General features: G+C 47.3%; 1 protein-coding gene across 1 annotated transcript in view; it reads left to right on the plus strand.

Annotated features, from left to right (window-relative positions):
• The window catches only part of LOC145394900 (uncharacterized), a 323,594-nt gene that overhangs the window by 226,381 nt on the left and 71,380 nt on the right, over nt 1–25,833 (plus strand). The window contains exon 3 of the mRNA XM_080268652.1: nt 18,462–18,631. Coding sequence (XP_080124778.1) covers nt 18,462–18,631 — 170 coding nt within the window. The remainder of the gene's footprint in view (nt 1–18,461; nt 18,632–25,833) is intronic.

Here is a 25,833-nt window from a genome sequence, read left to right on the forward strand (position 1 = left end):
GCACCAAGCTGTATTTTACCACGTCCCGTGCCCTCCCCATCGCCTCCCCTCCCCTCCCCTCCCCTCCCCTCCCCTCCTCTCCCCTCCCCTCCCCTCTCCCTCCCGGTCCCCCCTGTCTCATTTCACCCTGTCTTCCTTCTCCTCTTCCTTTATCTCTTTTCTCCCCCTGGCCTCTCTGTCTCCCCATCCCCTTTCTCCCCTCCCCCTTCCCTCTCTCTCTCTCTCTCTCTCTCTCTCTCTCTCTCTCTCTCGTATTATCTGTAGCCCATTATCTTTGTTCTTTCTTCCCTTCCCTATCCCCTCCCTTTCCTCTCCTCTCCCCTCTGCCTTCCCTCCTCCCTTCCCTCTCCCCTCCTCTTTCTTTCCCCCTCCCCCCCCTTTCTTTCGTCTCTCCTTCCGCTGCCTAATTGTTGACTCTCTCTCTCTCTCTCTCTCTCTCTCTCTCTCTCTCTCTCTCTAATTATTTGGTAAAGAATTCTGACATTAAAATTTCCCCTGAATATAGTTGCCGCCATATTACCTGCGTCGCCAAAAGCAAGGTATATGAGTGCGTCGCGGTTTTGAATTATTGTTGATGTGGTCGGTGTAAAAGAGTAAGGAATAATTAGAGAAAGAAGTGGCGAGCGTAAAGATTTAAGAGAGAGAGAGAGAGAGAGAGAGAGAGGTTAATAAAGAGACTGAGTAGGAGAGAGAGAGAGAGAGTAGAGGTAGCTAAATATAGAGCAAGGAAATCGATAAAGAAAGAAAAAAAGAGACGCAGCGAGACGGAAATAGATTGAGAGAGAGAGAGAGAGTAGCACCACACCCTCACCACTGCCTTCTCACTTTTATTATTAGAAGACACCTGGTGGAGCGGGGTCACTGCCTGCCTCACCACCCCTGCCTCACCCCACTGCCTCACCCCACTGCCTCACACCCTGCCTCAACGCTACTGCCTCAGCCCCTGTCTCACTTTGCCTCACTTCCCTTCCTTACCTTTCATTATCTCCCTGCCTCACCCTTTCTTACCTCCCTACCTCAATCTTTCTAACCTCCCTGCCTCACCCTCCTCCTCACCCTGCCTTACCTTCCTGCTTCACCTTTGCCTCATCCTTCCTTATACTGCCTCACTTCTCTGGTTGACCTCCCTTCTTCACCCTGCCTCAACATCCTGCCTCACCCTGCCTCACCTCCTTGACTCACCTTCAGTTACCTCCCTGCCTCACCCTGCCTCACCTCCTTGACTCACCTTCCCTTACCTCCTTGCCTCACCCTGCCTCACCCCGTGCCTTACTCTGCCGTACCCTCCTATCTTACCCTGCCAAACAGTCAGACAGACATACATACAGACAGACGATGCCAAGATCATTACATGGTCGACATATGTAGAGTACGGAATCTCTCTCTCTCTCTCTCTCTCTCTCTCTCTCTCTCTCTCTCTCTCTCTCTCCCATGTGCTGAGTTGTAGCAATAGCGTAACCGTAGAATATGATGCTAGTCATGAAGAAGTGCTATAGAAAGGATGTAGCGCCATAACATTGCCTTTTTCTGCCACTGAGCTACGTGAAATAAGCAGCTAAAGGACGAAAATCTGGACCAAGTTAGCGTGAAAGGAGTATAGTGTGTAATACGTAAAATAAATCGCTAATTAAGATGAGCTACGGAGCCAGGTGAAGAAACAGACCCAAGAAATACCAAGAAGAAGATGAGAAGACAAATATTTTCTTTCCTTCCTTACGACATGGCTTTATACTCAGTCGTTCCCGAAGAATCTTGTGTGTGTGTGTGTGTGTGTGTGTGTGTGTGTGTGTGTGTACTTGAGATGTTGTCTGAAGGAAATGAGATGTTTTGAAGAAGTTGTTGGTCTGTCTTGATTGATGGAAATTTATGTAACATCTTTAATATCAGATGTTTTAGTAAGATGAATAAAATCGTCTTTCTTTAATTCTCTCTCTCTCTCTCTCTCTCTCTCTCTCTCTCTCTCTCTCATCATCATAGGCACCTCTCCCTCACTCCCCTCACCCCTAACCTCTCACCCTTTTCGCCTCTCCCCTCACTTTCACCCTGCTTATCTCCCCTCACCCTCGCATCACTCCCTAGCCATCTCTACTTTCACCCCTCAACCTGTGCATCTCTACCCCCACCCCTCACCCTCCCCACCCCTCACCCTCCCCTCACCCTAACTTTCCCATTCCTTTCCCTCTTTACCTCATCTGCAACCCCATCCGTTCCCCTCCTACCTTTTCCCCTTCCTCAACTACTCACCCCTCCCTTTCCTCCCCTCCCTTCGCCTCCTCTGTAACCTTCTCCTCTTCCATCCCCTCTTCTCCTCCCCCTTCCTTTTCCCTCTACACCCCTGCATCCCCCTCCTCCTCCCTTCCCAGCCCTTCACCCCTTCCTTCCCATCCCCTCTCTTCCTTCTCCTTTCCTTTCACTTTCCCATTTTTCCCCTCCTCTCCCCCCCCACACACCAATTCCCTCCCCTTTTTTCCCTTCCCCTCTCCCCCTTCCCCTTCCCCCCCTCCCTATCACTCCCCCCCCTGTTCATCAGTCACACCTCACGCCTCGCCGCTCCCCTTTGGCTTATACCCCCTCCCCCCCAACCCCACCCTCCACTCCCACCTCCACTTACAACACCCACACCCACAACACCCACACCCACCTTCACCTCCCCCCCCCACCCCCAGCTTCTGCCTCCATCTCCACACCCACCCCTACCCTTCTTCTTCACCCCTACCCACCCCCTGCCCACCCTCCCCGGCACCCCAAACCTCCGTACACTCACCCCTCACTCTTGCCCCTCATCCTTCACGCTTATCATCCCACTCTCACTCTGTTCCTCTTACTCTTTCACTCTTAACTTCCTCTTACTTTCACTGTCTCACATTCTTTCACTCCTATCTCTCGCTCTCTCCTCCTGTCTTATTTCTGTCTTTCCTTCTTCACTCTTTCTCACTCTCTCACTCTTATTTCCTTCTTCCCACCTCCCATTCCTCACTTACCCTATACCTACCCCCTGCCTCACCCCCTTTCACCCCACACCCACACAGCTACCGCATCCCTTACTCCCCACTCATCACTCTCTCCCTCTCGTTTCTCACCCCTCTCTCCCCTCTCCCCTGCCAGACACCCCTTCCTCACCCCTCTCTCCCCCCCCCTCATCCTTCACCCGTGCCCCCTCACACCTCGTTCATCTCTCTCTCTCTCTCTCTCTCTCTCTCCCTGCATCACCCCAGCCAGCCCACTGCGATACCTCTCACCCTCCACCCTCACCCTCACCCTTCACCCCCGCCTTCACCCTCACCCTTACCCTCACCCCCCACCCCCACCCTCACCCACATCCTTCATTCTCACCTTCACCCCCCACCCTCACCTTCACCTCATACTCTCACCCTCAACCCCACTCTCACCCTTACTCTCACCCTCACCCTCACCCTGACCCCTCTACAGGTTTTCAATTGCGGTCACTTTTATTGGTTGGCGGGGCTTGAGAGGGGAGGGAAGGTGAGAGGTTGAGCACTTCACACACACACACACACACACACACACACACACACACACACACACACACACACACACACACACAGCCTTTAAAATGAGTTCAGCTGGATTTATATTGCGTTATTTGCATTGCGAATGGAGAGGAGACGTTCATTTGCAGCCCGGGCGAGGCAGGGTGAGGCAGGGGGGAGGCAGGGATGGAGGGGAGAGAGAGAGAGAGGAAGGAAAAGTGTCAGGCCAGAGAGAGAGAGAGAGAGAGAGAGAGAGAGAGAGAGAGATTAGGAAGGGGAATGGTGGATGGGGCAGACGTGTGGGGAGGCAGTAGGCAGACAGTGTTAGGCAGGGGCAGGAGGAAGAGAGTGTAAGGCAGGGGTGTGGGAAGGCAGGAAGAAAAGTGAGTGAGGCAGGGTGGAGGCATAGGTACTAGGGGGGGTAAAGTGTGCCAGGCAGGGGTGTGAGGTAGCGGTGGTGGGGAGGCAGGAGTGAGAGGCAGGGTGGCGGGGCCTGAGGCAGAGGATTTGGGAAAGTGTGGCAGGGGTGAAGCGAGGGTGTGAGGAGGATGAGTAGAGGGTGCTAGGCAGGGGTGAGGCAGAGTGTTAGGCAGTGTGAGCCAAAGGTGTGAGGAGCATGGGTAGAGTGTTAGGCAGGGGTGAGGCAGGTGTGTGGGGAGGTAGGAAGTAAAGAAGGTGTGACAAGGGTGAGAGGCGGGTGGAAGGGTGGGAAGGAGTGTAAGGCAGGGGTAAGGTAGGGAGGAAGGGAAGATGGGGAGAAAAATGAGGTAGGGTCGATAGGAAAGTGGCAGGTGAGCAGGGTAAGGCAGGGGTAATGGGAATGAGGTAAGGGTGTGGGGAGGGAGTGCATGTAAGGTAGGGAAGGTGGGGAGACACAGAAAAACCCTTAACAACAGAACTATGGATCCGTAATGGTTGTTCGAGGTAGGTGATGAATAAGATAGATGTTTTATGAATTAAGTAAAAGGATAGCACACAGAAACGCTCCTCTCCCATCCAAACACCATATCATCCAACCAAAGCCGGCAGGAAAATATGAGGACTAGTATGCAGTCCCGAAAATCTGTTGAGGAAATTTCGTAGGATAGGATGAATGGGAATTGTACTGTATGTTTATATGATCTGAAAGGGATTGTAATCATGAAGGCTAACTAGGTACATTACTGTGTTGTCCTGTGGGTTTCGCCTTCCATAATATGTCTTGTAGAAAGCTTTAAGTACAAAGAAATTTATTATTAAAGAGGGAACATGTTTACCTGGAGATTAGACGTTACATTTTGTCCAAGCGATTATGTTAGTACCCACAGTTGACCGCGTCGGAAAGAATTCGTTCCATATGTTTAAAACTATGAGGAAGAAGAAATGCTTTGCTTCATATGACCTTCTATATTTGCCAGCACTTTTATAACAGTTATTTCTAGTGTACCTCATCAAATATACTGTCAACTTTTTTTTTTTTTTTACTTTCCAACCTTATCATAATCCATTGACAATTTTTGGTACTAAAATAAATTCCCTTCGTAGTCAGTCCTTAGTTAGTTTCAATCTTTTCTCCAAGACATGTATGGACTGCCTCTTTCCTGTCCAATTTCACTTCGAAGTCTCCCATCACAAATATATGTTAGTTGTGTTTTTTCTTAAATTCCTATGCAAGGTGGCGTGCGGTCCTAATGGACCCGGGTTCAAATCCCGGCTGGGGCAGGGAACAGTTTAAGGATTTGAATTTCATTAAATCAGGCTTTACTGATCTACCAGAAGACCCGCCGACATGTCGTAAAAATACCCCCGCTAATACCAATACACCAGTCCTGTATGAGACAGCCCTAGCATGTATTCAATATGGACGGTGGGTGTTAGCGCCGAAGTGGTGACATGTAGAGGTGTATGGTATGTAGGAGGACTGCTGGGCCTTGATAGCAGGCTGTGAAGCCTATGCCCAGAGTCGGACACTTTAAAAAAAAAAAAAAAAAAAAAAAAAGTCCATTTTCTTGTTTTCTTTTCTTTTCTTCCTTCCCTATTTAGGCTGATGTTGGTGCATGAATTTCGATTATATTCATATTTTATTATTATTTCATTTTGTTATGCTCTCACAGGTACCAAAGAAGTTATTCATATTACCACGTATCGAAAATTCCTACACCGTGATCCTTTCTTTTTTATTCGATTTTTTTTTTTGCACAATATGAAACCTTACATGGCATATTATGATAGCAAAAAGACGCCACATTACCTACAGACGGTGTTAATAGCAAGCATCTTATGACATACTGAAGAGACGTATCATACTGAGGGTGTTAATGGGAGGGATCTAATGACATACTAGCAGACGTGTCATACTGAGGGTGTTAGGGGCAGGGATCTAATGACATACTAACAGACGTGATCATACTAAAGCTGTTAATGGCTGGGATCTTTTGACATACTAACAGACGTGTCATACTGAGGGTGTTAGGGGCAGGGATCTTACATACTAACAGCTGTGGTCATACTAGGGTGTCAGGAGCACAAGCCTGTCACCAGAGTACACGGTAAGGAGGGCATTCAGCATCACACTACGCAGGTGAACATGTGGATTTGTTGATAAACCCGGCGTTCACTGGCACCCGGCCCCTGCAGCGCGTGTTTGCGAGTACGGAGGGTGTTTGTGAGTACGGAGGGTGTTTGTGAGTACGGAGGGTGTTTGTGAGTACGGAGGGTGTTTGTGAGTACGGAAGGTGTTTGTGAGTACGAAGAGTGTTTGTGAGTACGAAGAGTGTTTGTGAATACGGAGGGTGTTTGTGAGTACGGAAGGTGTTTGTGAGTACGAAGAGTGTTTGTGAGTACGAAGAGTGTTTGTGAGTACGGAAGGTGTTTGTGAGTACGAAGAGTGTTTGTGAGTACGAAGAGTGTTTGTGAGTACGGAGGGTGTTTGTGAGTACGGAAGGTGTTTGTGAGTACGAAGAGTGTTTGTGAGTACGAAGAGTGTTTGTGAGTACAGAGGGTGTTTGTGAGTACGGAAGGTGTTTGTGAGTACGAAGAGTGTTTGTGAGTACGGAGGGTGTTTGTGAGTACGGAGGGTGTTTGTGAGTACGGAAGGTGTTTGTGAGTACGAAGAGTGTTTGTGAGTGCGGAGGGTGTTTGTGAGTACGGAGGGTATGGGGCGTGTTGGTGCTGCCCCTCCCTGTATCTGATTGCTTGAGTAGACTGGCTGTTTATGTGAGGAGTTAACACACACACACACACACACACACACACACACACACACACACACAGCTGCACATATTAAAAAAAGACAGGTAATCTAGTAAATGCCAGGTGCTAATCACAGGCAATAAAAATGGAAAAGCCAGCTGTACGATGAGCAATATTCCACTTGATATTGTGAGCTGTGAAAAGATCTGAGAATTATTTGACATGAAGCCAATTAAAAAGTGTCTAGAGGCTTGTTAATGCGTCAAAAATTTAGGTGGCTTCGCAGGTAGAGCATCTAAACGTATATATGAACATAAAACCATGTATAATTCTTTGGTACACCGCATTTGGAGTACTGTATCCAATTCTGGTCACCTAGTAGCAAAAAAAAAAAAGAATAGGGAAGGTTTGAGAGGGTATTGCGATGAGGGGGAAGAGTGATGGCTAGCTTGAGACATAAACCGTATGAGGAAAATCTAAAAGAGTTGCATCTGCTCACCTCAAATGCGAAATGAAAAAGGTACCAGTGCTTCACCTTACCCCGGCTGCTGTTAAAATACGTGTCTAGTAAACAATATTCGTCAAGCAATGGATTTAAAGGGTTGGTGTGTTTCCAGCCTCTCCCTCGTGGCTGTACGTGAGAGAAGACACTGTTTGTCTGGCACCACCGTTACCACTTCAGTGTTTTATTTCTTTGGTACTCCTTGCTTGCTTGTGTTTTGCCCCTCCCCCCGTCTCTCTCTCTCTCTCTCTCTCGTACTCCCCATTCCTCCTCTTCCCCATCCCCATACCTCACCTCCAGTTCTCTGTCATTCCACATCTTACTTTTTTCTCTCTCCCTCTTCATTCCTCTTTCCTCCCACCTCTTTTTCTCCTTCACCCCCCTAATTCCCTCCCCCTCTCTTCCCTCCCTCACTACTTTCCCTCCTTCCCTCCATCTTTTCCTCCATACCTCTTGTTTCATTCTCTCTCTTCCCCCTCACTTCCTTACCCCCACATTCCTCCTTCTCTTCCCGCCTCTTCCCCCCCGCCCCCCCGTGTGTATGTTACCTGCCTGGCATGTTGTCAGGTGCTGCCTCCCCTGCCTGCCTCACCCTCCTGCCTCACTTTCTTCCCTGTCTCACTCCCTTGCCTGCCTCACTCCCTTGCCTGCCTCACCTTCCTGCCTCACTTTCTTCCCTCCCTGCCTTACCTCTTGCCTGCCTTACTCTCCTTCCTCACTTTCTTCCCAGCTTCACCCTCTTCTCACTTTCTTCCCAGCTTCACTCTCTTGCCTCACTTTCTTCCCTGCTTCACCCTTCTGCCTCACCTTCTTGCCTGCATCACCTTCCTGCCTCACTTTCTTCCCAGCCTTCCTCACCCATCCTTATCTTATTCCTATTTTGACGACATGAAAATACGAAAAAAAAAAAAGAAAAAATAGTCTTCTTGGTCTACGCGCAGCTGATGGCGTCGCACGCCTTTGCATGTCACCATTTTGACTCTAGTACCCACCGTTCACAGTTTTTTTTTTTTTTTTTTCAAATTCGGATCAAGTGTATTGGTATTAATGCATTTTTTTTAATGACATGACAGATCTGTTAAAAAGACGCGTTGATGGATGGATGGTTGGATGAGTGGATGGATAGAAATTTAAAAGGATTGATGGATTTAGATTATATAGCAGAATTTTTGAGGATTTTTCTATCAGTGAGAGAGAGAGAGAGAGAGAGAGAGAGAGAGGTCCATATCAACAGTGGCGTATGCAGAGTTAGTACTGAGAGAGAGAGAGAGAAAGAGAGAGAGAGAGAGAGAGAGAATCCTGAAAAAGAGGTCCATATCAACAGTGGCGTATGCTGATTTAGTACTGAGAGAGAGAGAGAGAGAGAGAGAGAGTCAGCTATCTATTTGCGTCCAACAGATAGATAGCCTCAACAGGTCATTCCTCATATACACCTTGCCAATCCAATTTACTCCGTAAGTAGATTAAGCACCTGGATGGAAACTAATTAGCCTCAGGTGTTCTAGGGGAAGGTTTAGACTCAGCATATATTGATTGGCTGGCCCCCGTGCAGTCGATAGGTGGAAATTGTAATGTTTTTCTTATCTTTCTTTGGCCCCTTCTCCCTCTTCATCTCTCTCTCTCTCTCTCTCTCTCTCTCTCTCTCTCTCTCTCTCTCTTCTTCCCTCTCACTTGCTCTACATTCCCCTCCCTCTTACTCCTTTTCCTTCCCTTATACCTCCGACCTCCCTCTTCCTCTCACCACCCCCTCTTCCCTCATCCCTCTCCCTCCCCCTCCCTCTCACTCTCTCTTCCCCTCATTCCCTCTTCCTTTCACTCCCTGTACTTTCCTACCTCCCCTCCCTCTCCCACCCCCTACCTCTCACCCTCTCTTCCTCTCATTTCCCCTTCCTCTCACTCCCTCTGCTTCCTCTTCCTGTACTTTCCTACCTCCCCTCCCTCTCCCTATCCCTCTCCCCCCGCCTCCCCCTCCCTCTCCCTCTCCATTTTCCTCCCTCCTCCTCCCTCTCCCTCCCTTCTCTTCCCTCTCCCTCCCTCCAATCCGTCTATCCTCTTTACTACGGACTTATCTCCAATTCTCTCCAAATGGCCTCACCTCTTTAACGCACCTGGTCAGTCCTGCATCGTCTACTTACTCTCTCTCTCTCTCTCTCTCTCTCTCAGTACTAATTCAGCATACGCCACTGTTGATATGGACCTCTCTCTCTCTCTCTCTCTCTCTCCCCCCATATAGAAGCACACACACAGCCAGCAAGTCATGTAAAAGAAAAAAAAAATGAAAAATGTCAAAATTTCTCGGGTAACGAAAATATATGGCCAAAAAAATGTGGTGGTGGAGAGGGGCGCCTTCACGTGGTGGCACTGGTATAACTGGGCGGTGGAGCTGCCTGGTTATACAAACATCCCTCCACTCCCTCCCCTATCCCCGGAAAGGAGGATGGTGGACTGTAGGAGGAGGGTAACGTCAGCCTGCAATCCATTGGGTTCACGTTTGAGTTGAACCTGGGGTATAACAAGAACAGTAACAACAACAGCAACTACTACTAGTACTACCACCACCACCACCACCACAACCACCACCACCACCACCACTACCACTACCACTGCTACTACTACTACTACTACTACTACTACTACTACTACCACCACCACCACCACCACCACCACCACCACCACCACTGCTACTGCTACTACTACTACTACTACTACCACTACTTCCGTGGTCTGGTGGGCTAAGGAGGCTCCCGACGCTCCTACAAGCACAGTACTACATAGGTCTATTTAACACTCAGGCTCCTATGACCCACTCAGCTGAATAAAATCGTCTGTAGGTAGGGAAATAGAGTGGTAGAGTTGTTCTGACGAGGAGAGGGTTAAGTAGTTGGTGTTGTTAGAAAGGAGATATGAAAGTAGTAAAGCAGCGAGGTAAGAAAGTAGAGAGAGAGAGAGAGAGAGAGAGAGACAAAGAAAGAAAGAAAGAGAGAGAGAGATATATATATATATTAGTAAATAAAAGTAAGACGCAATTGGTAAAGACATATATAAGATCAGGCTAATAATCCGTCTCAAAGCATTATTGAGAGAGAGAGAGAGAGAGAGAAAGAGAGAGTTGAGAGAGAGAGAATCTTTATCTCTCTCAGTTTATCAGAATTATGTATTTATGTATGTATGAGGTGAAACGAGCTGTGGAACAAAAGAAGAAGGCATATGGTGAATGGTTGGCGAGTAGAGGTAGGGGAGAAGATGAGAGAGAGAAGAGAGAGGTATATGTGAGCAGGAGAAGGGAGGTTAAGAGACTGGTGAAGGAGAGTAAGAAGAAAGTGGATGAAGAGTTTGGGAGGAATCTGAGTTTGAAATGGAGGGAGAGTAAGAAATTGTTTTGGAAGGAGGTAAAGAAAGTAAGGCAGTGTGAAAGGGGAAATAGTAGGGGAGTGAAAGATAGGAATAATAGATTGTTGGTGGAGAAGAGAGAGAAAGTGAGGAGATGGAAGGAGCACTTTGAGGATTTGTTGAATGTAGAGAGTGAGAGCAGTGCGAGTATAAGTGGTTGGGGAATGGCTGGGAGAAGAAGAGATGAGAGGAGGGAGGAAGAGATCAGTAGGTCGGAAGTAGTGGAAGCGATGAAGAAGATTAAGCTGGGAAAGGCCCCAGGAATTGATGGAGTGTGTGGTGAAATGCTTAGGTATGGGGGTGAGATTGTTGTGGAGTGGATATGGAAGTTGTGTAGATTGGCTTGGGAAGAGGGAAGGGTTCCAGAGGACTGGAAATCAGGTATAATTGTTCCTCTGTACAAAGGAAAAGGGGAGAGAGAAGTATGTGGTAACCATAGGGGTATTTGCCTTCTTAGTGTGACTGGTAAAATATATGGTAGAATACTCATTGATAGGGTTAGGCATATGACAGAGGAGCTAGTTGGAGAAGAACAAGGGGGATTTAGGAAGGGAAAAGGGTGTGTAGACCAGATATTTGTTCTAAGATGTTTAGTGGAGAAGTATCTAGAGAAGGGAAGGAAAGTGTATGCTGCCTTCATGGACTTGGAGAAAGCTTATGACAGAATAGATAGGCAAGGTATGTGGAAGGTATTAAGAATATATGGAGTGGAGGGGAAATTGTTGAGTGCTGTGAAGAGTATGTATGAGGGAGCTAGGGCTACGGTGCGAGTGGATGGTGAGCTGAGTGAGTTCTTTGATCTCAATGTGGGACTGAAACAGGGGTGTGTAATGTCTCCATGGCTGTTTAATATATATATGGATGGGGTTGTAAAGGAGGTTCAAGGTAGGGCAGTGGATGTGGGGGTGGCCCTAATGAATGAGGGTGAGATTTGGAAGCTTCCGGTGTTGCTGTTTGCTGATGATACAGTATTGTTGAGTGAAGATGAATGGGAGTTGCAAGGTTTGGTGAATGAATTTGGGACAGTGTGTAGGAGGAGGAAGCTGAAAGTTAATGTAAACAAAAGTAAAGTTATGGTGTTTGAGAGGAATGAAGTCACTGAGTGTGCAGTGAGGTTGGATGGTGAGGATATGGAGAATGTGAGTGCATTCAAGTACTTGGGTAGTGTGATGAGTAAGGATGGAACTTTGGGGGATGAAGTAAATGAAAGGGTACAGCAGGGAAGGAAGGTTGTTGGTACACTGAAAGCAGTGATGAGAAATAGGGAGGTGAGTATGGAAGTTAAGAAGTCACTGCATGATGGTATTGTGATCCCTACCCTGACGTATGGAAGCGAGGCGTGGACCTTGCAAGAAGGGAACAAGTCAAGAGTGAGATCAGTGGAAATGAGTTACTTGAGAGGAGCATGTGGAGTGACGTGGAGGGACAGGTTGACGAATGAAGAAGTGAAGGAACGTTGTGGGGTAGATGTGGATGTGGTTGAAAAGATTAGGAGAAATACACTGAGGTGGTTTGGACATGTGGAGAGAATGGAGAATGAAAGACTGACTAAGAGGGTGTATGTAGGTGAGGTGGAGGGAGGGAGAGGGAGGGTTAGACCGAGGATGAGGTGGAGGGATGGAGTTGAGAGGTATATGAGGGAGGGGGGGGTGAGCTGGGGGGAGGGGAGTCAAATGGTGGGTGACAGAGTGACTTGGAGGCGTTTTGTCTGCGGCCACCCTTTGCGGGATTAGGGCGTCGGGCTATAGATAGATAGATAGATGTATTTAGAAGTTTAGGAAATTTGGGGAAAAGCGATACATTCAGAAAAGAGATTTATTTGTTGTTTTTTTATTATTATTTTTTTTTAGATTTCCATTCCCACCGACTCTATTTTTGTACGTGCAATATGTGTCTGGGTTTTGTGGTGGTGGTGTGGTGGTGGTGGTGGTGGTGGTGTGGTTGGATGGTGGTGGTGGTGGTGGTGGTAATGGTGGTGTGGTTGGATGGTGATGGTGGTGGTGGTGGTTTGATGATGGTGGTGGTGTGGTTGGATGGTGTGGTGGTGGTGGTAGTTGTGGTGATGGTGGTGGTGGTGATGTTGGTAGTTGTGGTGAAGGTGATGGTGATAGTGGTGGTGGTGGTAGTTGTGGTAGTGATTGTTAGAGCAGTAGTAATAAATATAATGATAAGCTAGTAGCGGAACAGTAGTAGTAGTAGTAGTAATAGTAGTAAAGGATGATGGTGATGATGATGATGATGGTAGTAAAGACTGAAAAAAAAAACTAAGATAAAAAAATACTGATAAAGCGTACTATCCCTGGTTTCACCCGGCCAAACGTAATAAAACGGCGAAAAATGGGTTATATAGTGTACCTGTATGCTTTAATGAAGGCTGCGTGACCTAATAGAGAGAGAGAGAGAGAGAGAGAGAATGTTTGGAAATACATGTAGGCTGTGTATTTTGTTTGTGTATGCATATGTATTTAAACATATAGTGTGTGTGTGTGTGTGTGTGTAAATACTGTATGTTTTTGTTTATTTGTACATATATTTATAGCATGTTTTGTGTAAGTATGTATGTATGGATGGTTGGGTGTATGGAACTGTTTTTGTGTCTGTCTATCTATCTATCTCTGTCTGTCTGTCTGTCTATCTATCTACCAATCTATCTGTCTATTCTGCATCTCCCCTCCCCTCCACACAAAGTACATATAAAGCAACGAAAGAGATCATCGTAGTGAAAGGGTTAACATTCACCTTTACCTTCCACCACGGTCACCCAAACTCCCTTAAAAAGACTCCCTAGTGGGTCTTCGCTCCTCCAGAGGGCAGGGGGCAGAGGGAGGGGATGATTGTGGTAGGGGTTGTGGTGGTATGTTGTAGTAGCGGTTATGGTGGCATATTGTGATAGGGGGTGGTTGTGGTAGGGGTTGTGGTAGCATATTGTGGCAGGGGGTGCTTGTGGGAGGGGTAGTGGTGGTATATTGTGGTAGGGGCTTTGGTGGTATATTGTGGTGGTTGTGAAAGGGGGAGGGTAGAAGGGGGTTAGCGATTGCGGTGGTGTGGTTGTGGAGGGGGAGGAGAAAGAGGGGACAGGAGGGGGTGAGTGATTGTGGTGGTTGTGGAGGGGGAGGGAAAAGGAAAGTTAGAAGAGTGGAGTGATTGTGACTGTGTGTGTGTGTGTGTGTGTGTGTGTGTGTGTGTGTGTGTGTGTGTGTTTGTGTAATTAGCAGTGCACAGGTGTGACTCAGGTGTTCATAATAGTCTTGGAGAAGGAGGAGGAAGAGGGGGAGAAGGAAGAGAAGTTGTGCTATATTTAGCGTGGAAGAAAATGCAGAGAAGATGGAAAGTAGAAGAGAGAAGCACGATGATGGACAGAACTGTGGCAGAAGAGAGAGAGAGAGAGAGAGAGAGGGAGGGAGGAGGTAAAACAGGAATTGCAAAGATCAAAGGACGAGAGAATGCCTGAGGGGATGGAAGGGAGGAAGGAAAAACAGTGGGAAGATGATGATGATGATGATGATGAGGGGGAGGAGGAGAAGAAGAAGAAAAAGATGATGTTGATGATAATGAGGAGGAGGAGAAGAAGAAGATGATGATGATGATGATGATAATGAGGAGGAGGAGAAGAAGATGATGATGATGATGATGATGATAATGAGGAGAAGGAGAAGGAGAAGAAAAAAAGATGTTGTGGAGGACGAGGAGGAGAAAGAGAGAGGAAATAAATAATGAAATATGAAGGGAATAGAGAGAAAAAGAAGAGAGTCGAAGAAAACGGAAAGAGAATAAATAATCAGGGTAGACTAATGTAACTAAAAGTGTTAAATATATCCTTCATTAACCTCTGCAATACGAGATATGTCCAGGCTGAATAAAATAGATAGAAGGGAGAATAAAGCGACAGGGAGAAGGGAGAATGAAGCGATAGGGAGAAGGGAGAATAAAGCGACAGGGAGAAGGGAGAATGAAGCGATAGGGAGAAGGGAGAATAAAGCTACAGGGAGAAGGGAGAATGAAGCGATAGGGAGAAGGGAGAATGAAGATGTACGCCCTCTGAAGTGGTTGAGGTTGCGGAAGTTAGGAGGGGAGACTTAACATAGTAAAATTAACATGGTGATTTTAGCTTGTTAAAAATTTGAGTCCTTATTTTAAAAGGGGATATTGGAAGGCCTCATTTTTACCACCCCAAGATTGCCTCTGATATTTAAAGTGCGCGCGCGCGTGCGTGCGTGTGTGTGTGTGTGTGTGTGTGTGTGTGTGTGTGTGTGTGTGTGTGTGTGTGTGTGTGTGTGTGTGTGTGGAGGGCTGATAGTGTGTGGTGGGAGTTGTAGTGTGGTACGTTGTGTATAATAAAGGTGTGTGTAGAGGGGTGGAGTGAGGTGTGTATGTAGTGTGTAGTGACCTGGAGTGTGTAGTGTGGTATAAGGTATGTTATAAAGGTGTAGTGTGTAATGGGGTAGTGTGTAGTGAGGTGTGTATGTAGTGTGTAGTGGAGGTGTAGTGTGTAGTGACCTGGAGTGTGTAGTGAGATGTATGTTGGTAAGGTGTAGGATATAATGAAGTGTTTGTAGTGTTATTTCTCGAAGGGTATTTGTGGAGTGGGGTGCATGTAGTGTCGTGTGTGTAGTGAGGTGTAGTGTGTAGTGGGGCATACGTGTAGTGGAGTTAGTGTGTAGTGTGGTTGGGTACATCCCCGGGGCAGATGGCCACGAAGCTGCATATAACATAAATGCCAGAGTATCAGAGTCACCCCTCGTCTCTGGCCTCCTCTTCCTCTTCCCTCCTCCTCTTCCTCTTCCTCCTCTTCATCTTCCCTCTTTCCCTGTCCTTCTTCCCTGCTCCTCTTCCTTGTTCCTTGGTCTCCCTTTTCTTCTTCTCATTTCTGTACCACATTTTCCCCTCTTCCTCTTCCGTCCCTCCCTTTCTTTACCCTCTTCTTTCTTCTTTCATTCTCTTCCTATTCCCTCCCGTACCTCCCTTTCTTCCCCTTCCCTATCCTCTTTCTTCCTTCTCTCCCTCGCTCCTATCACTCTGCTTTCCCTCCCTCCTCTTCCTCTTCCCTCCCTCTCCTTCTCATCTTCCTTTTCATCCTTGCCTCCCAATTATTTTCTTTCTTCCCTCCTGTCTTCCTCCCCTCCCTTCAATTCCCAGCCCAAGTCTACCCATCTTTTTTCTCCTTCCTTCCTCCTCTTCCCTCTTTCCTTCCTTCCTCCTCTTCCCTCTTTCCTTCCTCACTCCTCCTTCCTTCTCCTCTTTCCTCCTTCCTTCCTCCTCTTTCCTCCTTTCTTCCTCCGCTTTCCTCCTTCCTTCCTTCCTCCTCTTTCCTCCTCCCTTCCTCCTTTTTCATCCTTCCTTCTCGTTCCTCTTTCCTTCCTCCGCTTTCTTCCTTCCTTCCTCCTTTTTCATCCTTCCTTCCTCCTCGTTCCTCTTTCCTTCCTCAGCTTTCCTCCTTCCTTCCTCAGCTCTCCTCCTTCCTTCCTTCCCTCCTCCTCCTTCCTCCTTCCTTCCTCCTTTTTCCTTCGTGCCTGTGGAGTGTCAGTGAAGGATCAGTGAGAAAATGAAAGGATTCGTGAAAAAATCATAAAAAGGTTGAAGTTGTGGAAAAAACAAAATAAATGTGAGGTGGTTTGGCTGTGTGGAGAGAGAGAGAGAGAGAGAGAGAGAGAGAGAGAGAGAGAGAGAGAGAGAGAGAGAGAGAGAGAGAGAGGCAGACAGACAAAGACAGAGAAGAGGATGTTTTCTTCCTTTTATTTGTTTAAATCTGCTCTCTCTCTCTCTCTCTCTCTCTCTCTCTCTCTCTCTCTTCCCCCCTTTCCCCGTCGCAGTCTGCCTTCCCTCCCCAACCCCGAATCGCGAAAGAGGAGGCGAGAACAGATAGTAAACATGCCAATTCAACACATCTTTCAAACTAGTGGGATTTTCCTCAACTGAAGAAAACCGTCTGCCCTACCCAAATAAAATCCCCAGGTACAACAATAAAGAAGGGATTACAAGGGATATTCTTTAATACCTCTGATTGATAGGATTTCTCACAGATGAAGGAAATCGTCTGTACTTGGCTGACGTAAAGCACCGGATTTGGTAATAAAGTCTCCGGTATTCGTTTGCCACGTTTCACTTCAAATGTGTAATATGAGGATAATGATAATAATAATAATAATATAATAATAATAATAATAATAATAATAATAATAAGGCAGTATATTAGTTGAAGTTAATGGCAGATCTATTTTCATTGATAAGTAATCTGTATGTTTTATAGATTTATTTCCTGTATACTTTATATTTTTGTATTCTATATTCATGTTTTTCCATTTCCTCGCCACATCCATGTATTAGAATATATACATTACCCAGTGTATACATTCATTCACTTACATCATTTATTCAGTAGTTTTAATAATGTCTTTTTCATTACTTATAGCTTATTATTTAATGTATTTTCTGTATTCGTTCATTTTGTATTTTGCTGATGGTGTATTTTTTTCACGCCTTCCATCCATACATTTTATTCCTCTTATTAGTGTTGTGCATTATTATTTTTTTTGACATTATTATTATTATTGCTATTATTATTATTTACTATTATTGCTATTATTATTATTTACTACTATTATTGTTATTATTATTATTATTATTATTTTCCATTATTATTCATTACATGACTGGAAAAACAGACAGCCGAACCATACTCAGTAAAATAATTCCTCTCTGTAACTCAGAAGTATTCAAAATATTTATTGTGTTTTAAGCACTTGATAAATGAGGTGCTATCCAGTACCAAGGAATTTTTATTGAGAGAAAGAGAGAGAGAGAGAGAGAGAGAGAGAGAGACAGAGACAGAGACAGACAGACAGACAGACAGAGAGACAGACAGACAGACACAGAAAGATAGAGAGAGACACACACACACACACACACACACACACACACACACACACACACACACACACACACACACACACACACACACAATCCCCAAACTGACAGAGTAAGACAGAGGGAATCCACAAGCTGTCAGGCGCAGACAAGCGAAATCTTAAGTGTGTATGTGTGTGTGTGTGTGTGTGTGTGTGTGTGTTGTGATTAATGTGCTGTAGTTTGTGTGGTGATAATACCAATTAATAGTTATACTTGTATAGTGAAGTGAGAGAGAGAGAAAAAAAAAAGAGAGAGAGAGAGAGAGAGAGAGAGAGAGAGAGCGTGAGTGAGTTGGTGAGTGAGAGAGAGAGAGAGAGAGAGAGAGAGAGAGAGAGAGAGAGAGAGAGGAATGTAATGAGGCATAAATGATTGAGGAGAGGAGGGAGGGAAATAGATAAAGATGCTAGGGGGATGGAGGAAAGTAGAGGGAGGGGCCGGGGAGGGGGGAGGGAAGTAGAGAGACAGGTGGAGAGAAGGATAATAAGGTAGAAAATGGAGGGGAGAGAGTGGGAAGAGAAGAGAGTATGGAGGGGAGAGAGGGAGAGGGGAGAAGTAGACGAGAATTTGAGATGAGGGAGGGGAAAGGGAGGTGAGGGAGGATAGACAGAGAAGGTAAGGAGGGAGGAGAAGGGGAGAGGGGAGTAGATAGACAGGGGGAGAGAAAAGTAGATAGAGAGGGGGAGAGAAGTAGATAGAAGTGGGGAGGAAAAAATCAATAGTATGGGATGGTCGAAACTCCTTAATTATGTACAGGAAATCCATACTTAAGCTTGTGACCCCCTCCCCTTCCCTCCCCTTCCCTCCCCGCTCCCCCTTCTCCCTCTAGACAAGACAAAACAAACACACACAAAGCCAAACAAAACAAAACAAAACCTAACCAGACCAGACCCAAACAAACCTAACCTAACCTAACCCAATCTAACCCCACCTAACTCTCTCTCTCTCTCTCTCTCTCTCTCTCTCTCTGCCTAACCTAACTCACTCTCTCTCTCTCTTTTCAGGCATCATCAATCGTGGTGACTCATTCCGTCGACGCAGATCCCGTAGCAACAGTATCCAACCCCCCCTGGACCTCCCCCCCACCCTCTCCGGCACCCCCCCCACCAACCCCCTCGACCTCACCTCCCCCCCTCACACGCCAGACCACGCACTCAACGCACTCACTCCGCAGGTAAGAGGGAGGGGGGTGTGATGATGATGGTGATGGTCATGATGATAGGGAAGGGTGATGGGGTAAGGTTGTGATGGTGATGATGATGATGATGATAGGGTAGGGTGATGGGGTAAGGTTGTGATGATGATGATAGGGTAGGGGTAATGATGGAGTAAGGTGGTGATGATGGTGATGAGTAGGGGGAAATGGGTGTGGTGTTGATACGTTAATGATGATGATGAAGACAACTCTGATAAGGAAAATGCGGAGGGTGATGATAGTGGTGATGACGATGATGACAGTGATAGTGTGAGAGAGAGAGAGAGAGAGAGAGAGAGAGAGAGAGAGAGAGAGAGAGAGAGGTAAACAAGGAAGAGGCATAATAATTTAAGAGTGAGAGGAGGGACGGAGGGAGGGGGGGGGCAATGAAGGGTAATAAAGGAGAATGAGTCTAAGGTTAATTATGCCTGGGTGAATATGACTGGTTAATTAAAGACGGGGGAATTAGAAGGCTGAATAATGGGTGCAAGGATGATGGCTAATTTTGGTGGTGCCTCGATGTTTTGGTTAATGACTGGGCGTTGAGTGTGTGTGTGTGTGTGTGTGTGTGTGTGTGTGTGTGTGTGTGTGTGTGTGTGTGTGGTGGTAGGGAAGGAAATAAAGGAAGAATAATAAACGTCTAACAAACCTGTAATTGTGATTGTATTCGTTAAAGGAGAAAAAAATGGAAGGCTGATAAATGAGCGAGATTCTGAAGTTATGCTGATGTTCTTGTTCTTCCTGTTCTTGTTATGAGCTAAGAGTCACAAGCAGGAAGGAAGATGGAGGGGAAGTAAACTCAGGGATATTAATGTCTCTCTGAATGTGAGTTTGTTAATTTCTGGTGAGCACATTAGTAGTTTGAGTGAAATGTTGGATGTTGATTAGGTGTATTGTTGTTTGTTTGTTTGTTGGGACCTAAAACTGACAGGTAAATGAGGTAATGTATAGATTTACATTTGACCAGAGATTAACGAGGAGAGTGTAGGTGAGTGAGGTGGAGGGGGGGAGAGGGATGGGGAGGCCGAGGATGAGCTGGAGGGATGGAGTGGAGAGGTATTTGAGAGAGGGGGGTGTGAGCTGGGGGAGGGCGGAGAAATGGCGGGGGACAGGGTGACATGGAGGCGATTTGTTTGTGGCCACCCCTTACGGGATTAAGGCGTCTGACAGTAGATAGATAGATAGATTTGACTAGACATGAGTTAATGAAAGGAGACGGAGTTGAAGGCGTGATATATCAGTGTGGTTTATTTGTTATTTATGTTCCATTGTTGTTTATGTTGTTTTTGCCTAACCCCGGCCTGTCTGGCCGAGCAAACTCGTCGACCACAGGTAAGTAACTGCTTCTGTGGGGCAGTAAGTAACTGCGATTTATTTTTGGATATAGCTGGTTAGTATCCTATTTTTCGTTAGTTATGCAGAGTGTGGCGATGTTTGAATGATTTATAGAACAGAGAATAGGACAGTCTGGTGTAATGAGCAAAGTAAATCGCTAAGGAAAAGGTGTTAGGGAGCTAAGGCCGACGAGAATACGAACCCACGTCTCTCCTAAGCTGAATAAAATCGTCTGGAGGCAGGAAATATAAGAAAGACATCCTGACATATCAGTTACGTGCGTTTCTCATTTCTCAATTAGTATCGAGATGGTGGCAGTAATTATCGTTCTTAGCAGTAATTACCCGGGCCATTAGAGGTGAAGGAGAGCAATAAGGTGTTCTATGGGAAGGAATTGGCCTGGAACAAGGAGGAGGTGGGATTTGAGGGGGCTGGTACTGTTTATTCTGAATGGGTTTGGCGGTGACTGGGGAGAGAAGGGATGTATGTGTTATTGCCTCCTGTTTGGTTTTCTGCGTGCTTTGATATGATTTTTATCGTCATCATCATCATCATCATCATCTCTGCCATACCAGTCGCTGTTATCATCATCATCATCATTACCACCACCACCACCAACCTACCCGTCATCATCATCATCACCTCCTCCACCACCACCACCACCACCACCACCATCACCACCGCCGCATCCGCCGCCGCCAACCTACCCATCACCACCACCACCACCACCACCAGCCTACCCGTCATCACCACCACCACCACCACCACCACCACCACCAACCTATCCGTCATCATCACCACCACCACCACCACCACCACCACCACCACCATCCCCGAGAGAACTAACCAGTATAATTAGCAATAACATTAACCTGATTCACCGCCTGTGCGTGTAATGGCTGCCCTTAATTCTGTTCAGCACGGGGAGGGGTGGGGAAGAGTGGGGAGGGGAAAGAGGAGAAGGGGAAGGTGGAGAAAGATGGGAAGGGGAAGGGGATGGAGGGGAAAGAGAGGAAGGAGGGGAAAGATGGGGAGGGAAAGAGGAAAGGGAAATGGTGGGGAAGAGACAGTGGTGGAGGAGCTTGGAAGAGGAAGGGGGGGAAGGGGAAGGAGGTGGGGGAGGTAGGGAAGATGCAGTGGTGGGGGAGCATAGAGAGGGGGAGAAGAGGGAGTGGAGGAAGAAGAGTGGAGATGGGGGCTAGGGGAGGAAAGGTGGAGGGGGTGAGGAACACTAGGGGAGGAGGGCAGTATGAAAGAGATAGGGAAGATCTAGTGGCGGGGGTTTGGGGAGGAATGAGCTGGTGGGGAGATGGGGAGGGGTATTAATGGGAAGGACATGGGGAAGGTATTAGTCCTACATGTCTTTCTCTGAATATTAAGACAGATAGAGAAGTAGAAGTGAGGGAGGTAGGAAGATCAGGGGGAGATATTTAGTGGGTGGGTGAGAAAGGGGGAGGAGAGGGGAGGTGGGGACTGGGGAGTAGGTGGGAGAAGCAGAGGGTGGTACAGTGAGGGTGAGACAAGGGAAGGAGGGGAAAAGGGAGGGTAGGGAGTGGGTGGGGGAAGCAAGGAGGAGGTGCAGTGGGGGGTAAAACAAAAGAAGGAGGGAAGAGGAGAGGCAGAGAAACTGGAAGAAGATGGGGGAGGTATGGGGAGACGAGGGAAGGCCCGTTGGGAAGGGGAGGAGGAGGGGGGGAATGAGACAGTGGGTGGAGGGGGGACAACCAAAACACATACATTTAGCGTCACTTTATACATTATCGATACTCCCTGGTAAAGTTTGATTCAGATTTGGGGAGACTTTTTGCGCTTAGAGAACTAGATATATCCTTAACCAATGCCTTCACTCCTAGAAATGAACAAAATCGTGAATAATATCGTCTGGTTGTAGTCTGAAATGAAAAATGCGTAGTGGAGGGGTAAGGGGACTGGGTAGAGATGACTGACAGGTGGGGGAGATGGTTGGGGGTCTGGGGGGTGGGGAGGGGAGAGTGGGGAAGGAAAAGGGAAAAGGGAGAAGAGACAAGAAAGTAAGGAAAGATGAGGGGAAGAAGGGGAAGAGAGAGTAGGGGGAGAAAAACCAAGACAGGTGTTGTGGCCACCTGTAATCAAATTTAGGCTTTTAACCCCCCAGACGGAAGGCCAGGTAAAGGCAGGTAAGACCACAGACGTAACAGAAGGTGACAGGCAAGGAACAGTAGCAGTAACAGTGAAAAACATTTAGAGAAAGGAGCACCGAGAGAGAGAGCAGTTCCAGCGCCTTACAGTTGGTCAAGGAGCCGATCTTTCACCTTTCCCTATGAGCCTGACCTTTGACCTAGTGTTCTGTAATTGGAGGTGCTTCATTTTAGGCTGATCCTCAACCCTTCCACTAAGTTTGGTCCAGATCGGGACATAACTGAGTACACACACACACACACACACACACACACACACACACACACACACACACACACACACACACACACACACACACACACACACACACATCCCCGTCCTACCGCTCCAGTGTGTAATAAATCAATAGAGTAAAAATAATAAGTAATAACTGATAGCAAAGTATCCACATACACTCCTCTCACCTTAACTTGGCCCAAAATTTTCTTCCTTTCTCAGCCTGGGTCATGTAACTCAGTGGCAGACAATACTACGGCTCTGTATTCTTTCCACAGCACTTCTTCGTGACTAGCATACTTGTGTGAATCTAATGTTACAACTCAGGATTCGAGATGGGCAGGTGGCATTTTGGAGAGAGAGAGAGATTTCTTTAGAGCAAACAATTCACAGGCTCGAGCAACTCTCTCTTTCTCTCTGCCTAGCATCTTTAACCTTCCTCTTCTCCCTCCTCCCTCCCCCTTTTCTCCCTCCTCCCTCCCCCTTCTCTCCCTCCCCCCCTCCCCCTTCTCTCCCTCTTCCCTCCCCCTTCTCTCCCTCCCCCTTCTCTCCCTCCTCCCTCCTCTCTCCCTCCTCCCTCCTCTCTCCCTCCCTCCCCCTGAAATTCTATTATTAGCAGCGTGGCCTCCCCTTGGCTTCGTCTCCCCTATATAATGCCAGCGGTAAGGGTCAGGTTATTTGAGAGAGAGAGAGAGAGAGAGAGAGAGAGGAGGGGGGGTGAGTGATTGAGAGTAAGTGTGTATGAGAGAGAGAGAGAGAGAGAGAACAGACAGACAGAGGGGAGATGAGATCATTTGAGAGAGAGAGAGAGAGAGAGAGAGAGAGAGAGAGAGAGAGAGTGAGTGAGTGAGTGAATTAGTGAGAGAGAACAGACAGACAGACAGAGGGGAGATGGGTCAGGAGATCAGCTGAGAGAGAGAGAGAGAGAGAGAGTGAGAGAGAGAGAGAGACTTAAGCCCCAGTTAAAACACACTTCAGGATAAATTGTTTTCCTCGTGAATACTTTTTTTTATAAACTAACCTCTTCAGACCGAGAACTTTTATGTATTTCATTTTTTTTCATGCTTTTAGATCATTTAATATTATTTTTTAAGTGGATTCTTTTGCGGGCTCAGCCTTTGGTTCCTTCTTCCTCGCACTAAAAAAAAAAAAAGTGGAGGGGTAGATGGAGAGTATATCTGGTAGGTGGAGGGATAGATGAAGGGTATATCTATTAAGTGGAGGGGTAGATGAAGAGTATATCTATTAAGTGGAGGGGTAGATGAAGGGTATATGTGGTAGGTGGAGGGGTAGATGGAGAGTATATCTTGTAGGTGGAGGGGTAGATGAAGAGTATATCTTGTAGGTGGAGGGGTAGATGAAGAGTATATCTTGTAGGTGGAGGGGTAGATGAAGAGTATATCTTGTAGGTGGAGGGGTAGATGGAGAGTATATCTGGTAGGTGGAGGGATAGATGAAGAGTATATCTGGTAGGTGGAGGGGTAGATGAAGGGTATATCTGGTAGGTGGAGGGGTAGATGAAGAGTGTGGTAGGTGGAGGGGTAGATGGAGAGTATATCTGGTAGGTGGAGGGATAGATGAAGGGTATATCTGGTAGGTGGAGGGGTAGATGAAGAGTGTGGTAGGTGGAGGGGTAGATGGAGAGTATATCTGGTAGGTGGAGGGATAGATGAAGGGTATATCTGGTAGGTGGAGGGGTAGATGAAGAGTGTGGTAGGTGGAGGGGTAGATGAAGTGTGTGGTAGGTGGAGGGGTAGATGGAGAGTATATTTAACCTGGCCTACAGTAGCCATCTCTCCACCTTGAGTGCTGAGCTGCAACAGTAGATCATCACTGGAATCCGATGCTAGTCACGGGGAAGTGCTGTGGCGGGGAGGTGGAGCCGTAGTATAGTCTTTTCCTGAAGTACGTGAAATAAACAGCAAAAAGGACGAAAATTTGGACCAGGTTTGAATGAAAGGAGTATAGAACTGGTCCATTTTAAATTCAGTGATGTTTATTATGTAGTAAAATTGGAAGGGAGTTTACTGGTTCCTTGTGTAGCTGTTAAAAGACCATTAGGCTTTTGATGGCGCGCAGTTTGGCTTTACGGCCTAACCCAATCCCGTTTTCTTTAACTGGAGACAACGGAGCGCCGATTTTGAATATAGAAAAGTACAATTTTGATGGAAGTTGCTTATATCCGTGTACAGTGGGGTAATTTTAAACGTCTACAGGATATCTGAAAACACACACACACACACACACACACACACACACACACACACACACACACACACACACACACACACACACACACACACACACACGTACCCTCCCTTCTCAACCACCCCATGCCTTCTTCATTTCATGTCTTCGCCCCCTCTCTCTCTCCCTTCATTCCTCACTCCCACTCTCTTTTCTTTCCTTCTTTCTCAACCACCCCCTACCTCCCTCTTTTCATTCCCTCCATCCCTCCCTCCCTCCCTCCCCAAACCCTTCCCCCGTACAGTAAATGGGCAATCCCGACCCACTCAGGGGCGTGGATTGGCTGGGTGCAGAGGTTAATAGTACGGGATCCAGCCTTCCATTGACGCTGCCTTGATGAGTGCGAGGGGAGGGGGACTGATGGAACGGGGAGGGGACTGAGGGAACAGGGGGACGGGACTGAGGGAATGAAGGGGAGGGGAAACGGAGGGGGACTGAGGGAACGGTGGGGGACATAGGGAACGGGAAGGGGGACAGGGAACGGGAGTCGGACTGAGGGAACGGTAGGGACTTAGGGAACTGGGGGGACTGAGGGAACGGGGAGGACTGAGGGAACGGGGAGGACTGAGGGAACGGGGAGGACTGAGGGAACGGGGAGGGGACTGAGGGAACGGGGGGACGGGACTGAGGGAATGAAGGGGAAGGGAAACAGAGGGGGACTGAGGGAACGAGGGGGGACTGAGGGAACGGGAGGGGGACTTGGAACGGTAGGGACTGAGGGAATGGGGGGGACTGAGGGAAAGGGGGGGAAGGTGGTCTAGAAGAGGAAAGGGGAGGAAAGATGGTAGAGAGTGGAGGGGAGTAAAGGTAAGGAGAGGAAAGGGAGGAAAGAGTAGAGAGAGAAGAGGAGAGGAAAGGGAGGAAAGAGTAGAGAGAGAAGAGGAGTGTTAGGCAAGGAAGTAAAAAAAGAGGAAAAGAGAGGAAGGAATGTGTGGGGGAGGGGTAGTGTTAGGCAGGAAGAGAGGAGAAGACGCAAGGGGGAAAAAAATGGGGAAAAATGCACATACCAAGAGAGGTGGTATGTGGGGGGCCATATAATTTCCCCTGTGTGCTCCAAGAAACCATTTATTACGCTGGGTGGTAACCATATCGCCAACACCTGGATGCCTGCCGGTCAAGTGGGATAAGGGGGTTGGGGTTCACTGCCTTAATCGTCAGAAGTAGTCTAGCTGCAGAACCCTACGCTTGGGATGGGACACTGCAGG

The sequence above is a fragment of the Coenobita brevimanus genome, chromosome 29, assembly GCF_032717465.1.
Source record: "Coenobita brevimanus isolate Jiangsu-jjx chromosome 29, ASM3271746v2, whole genome shotgun sequence".
In the NCBI taxonomy this organism is placed as follows: Eukaryota; Metazoa; Arthropoda; class Malacostraca; order Decapoda; family Coenobitidae; genus Coenobita; species Coenobita brevimanus.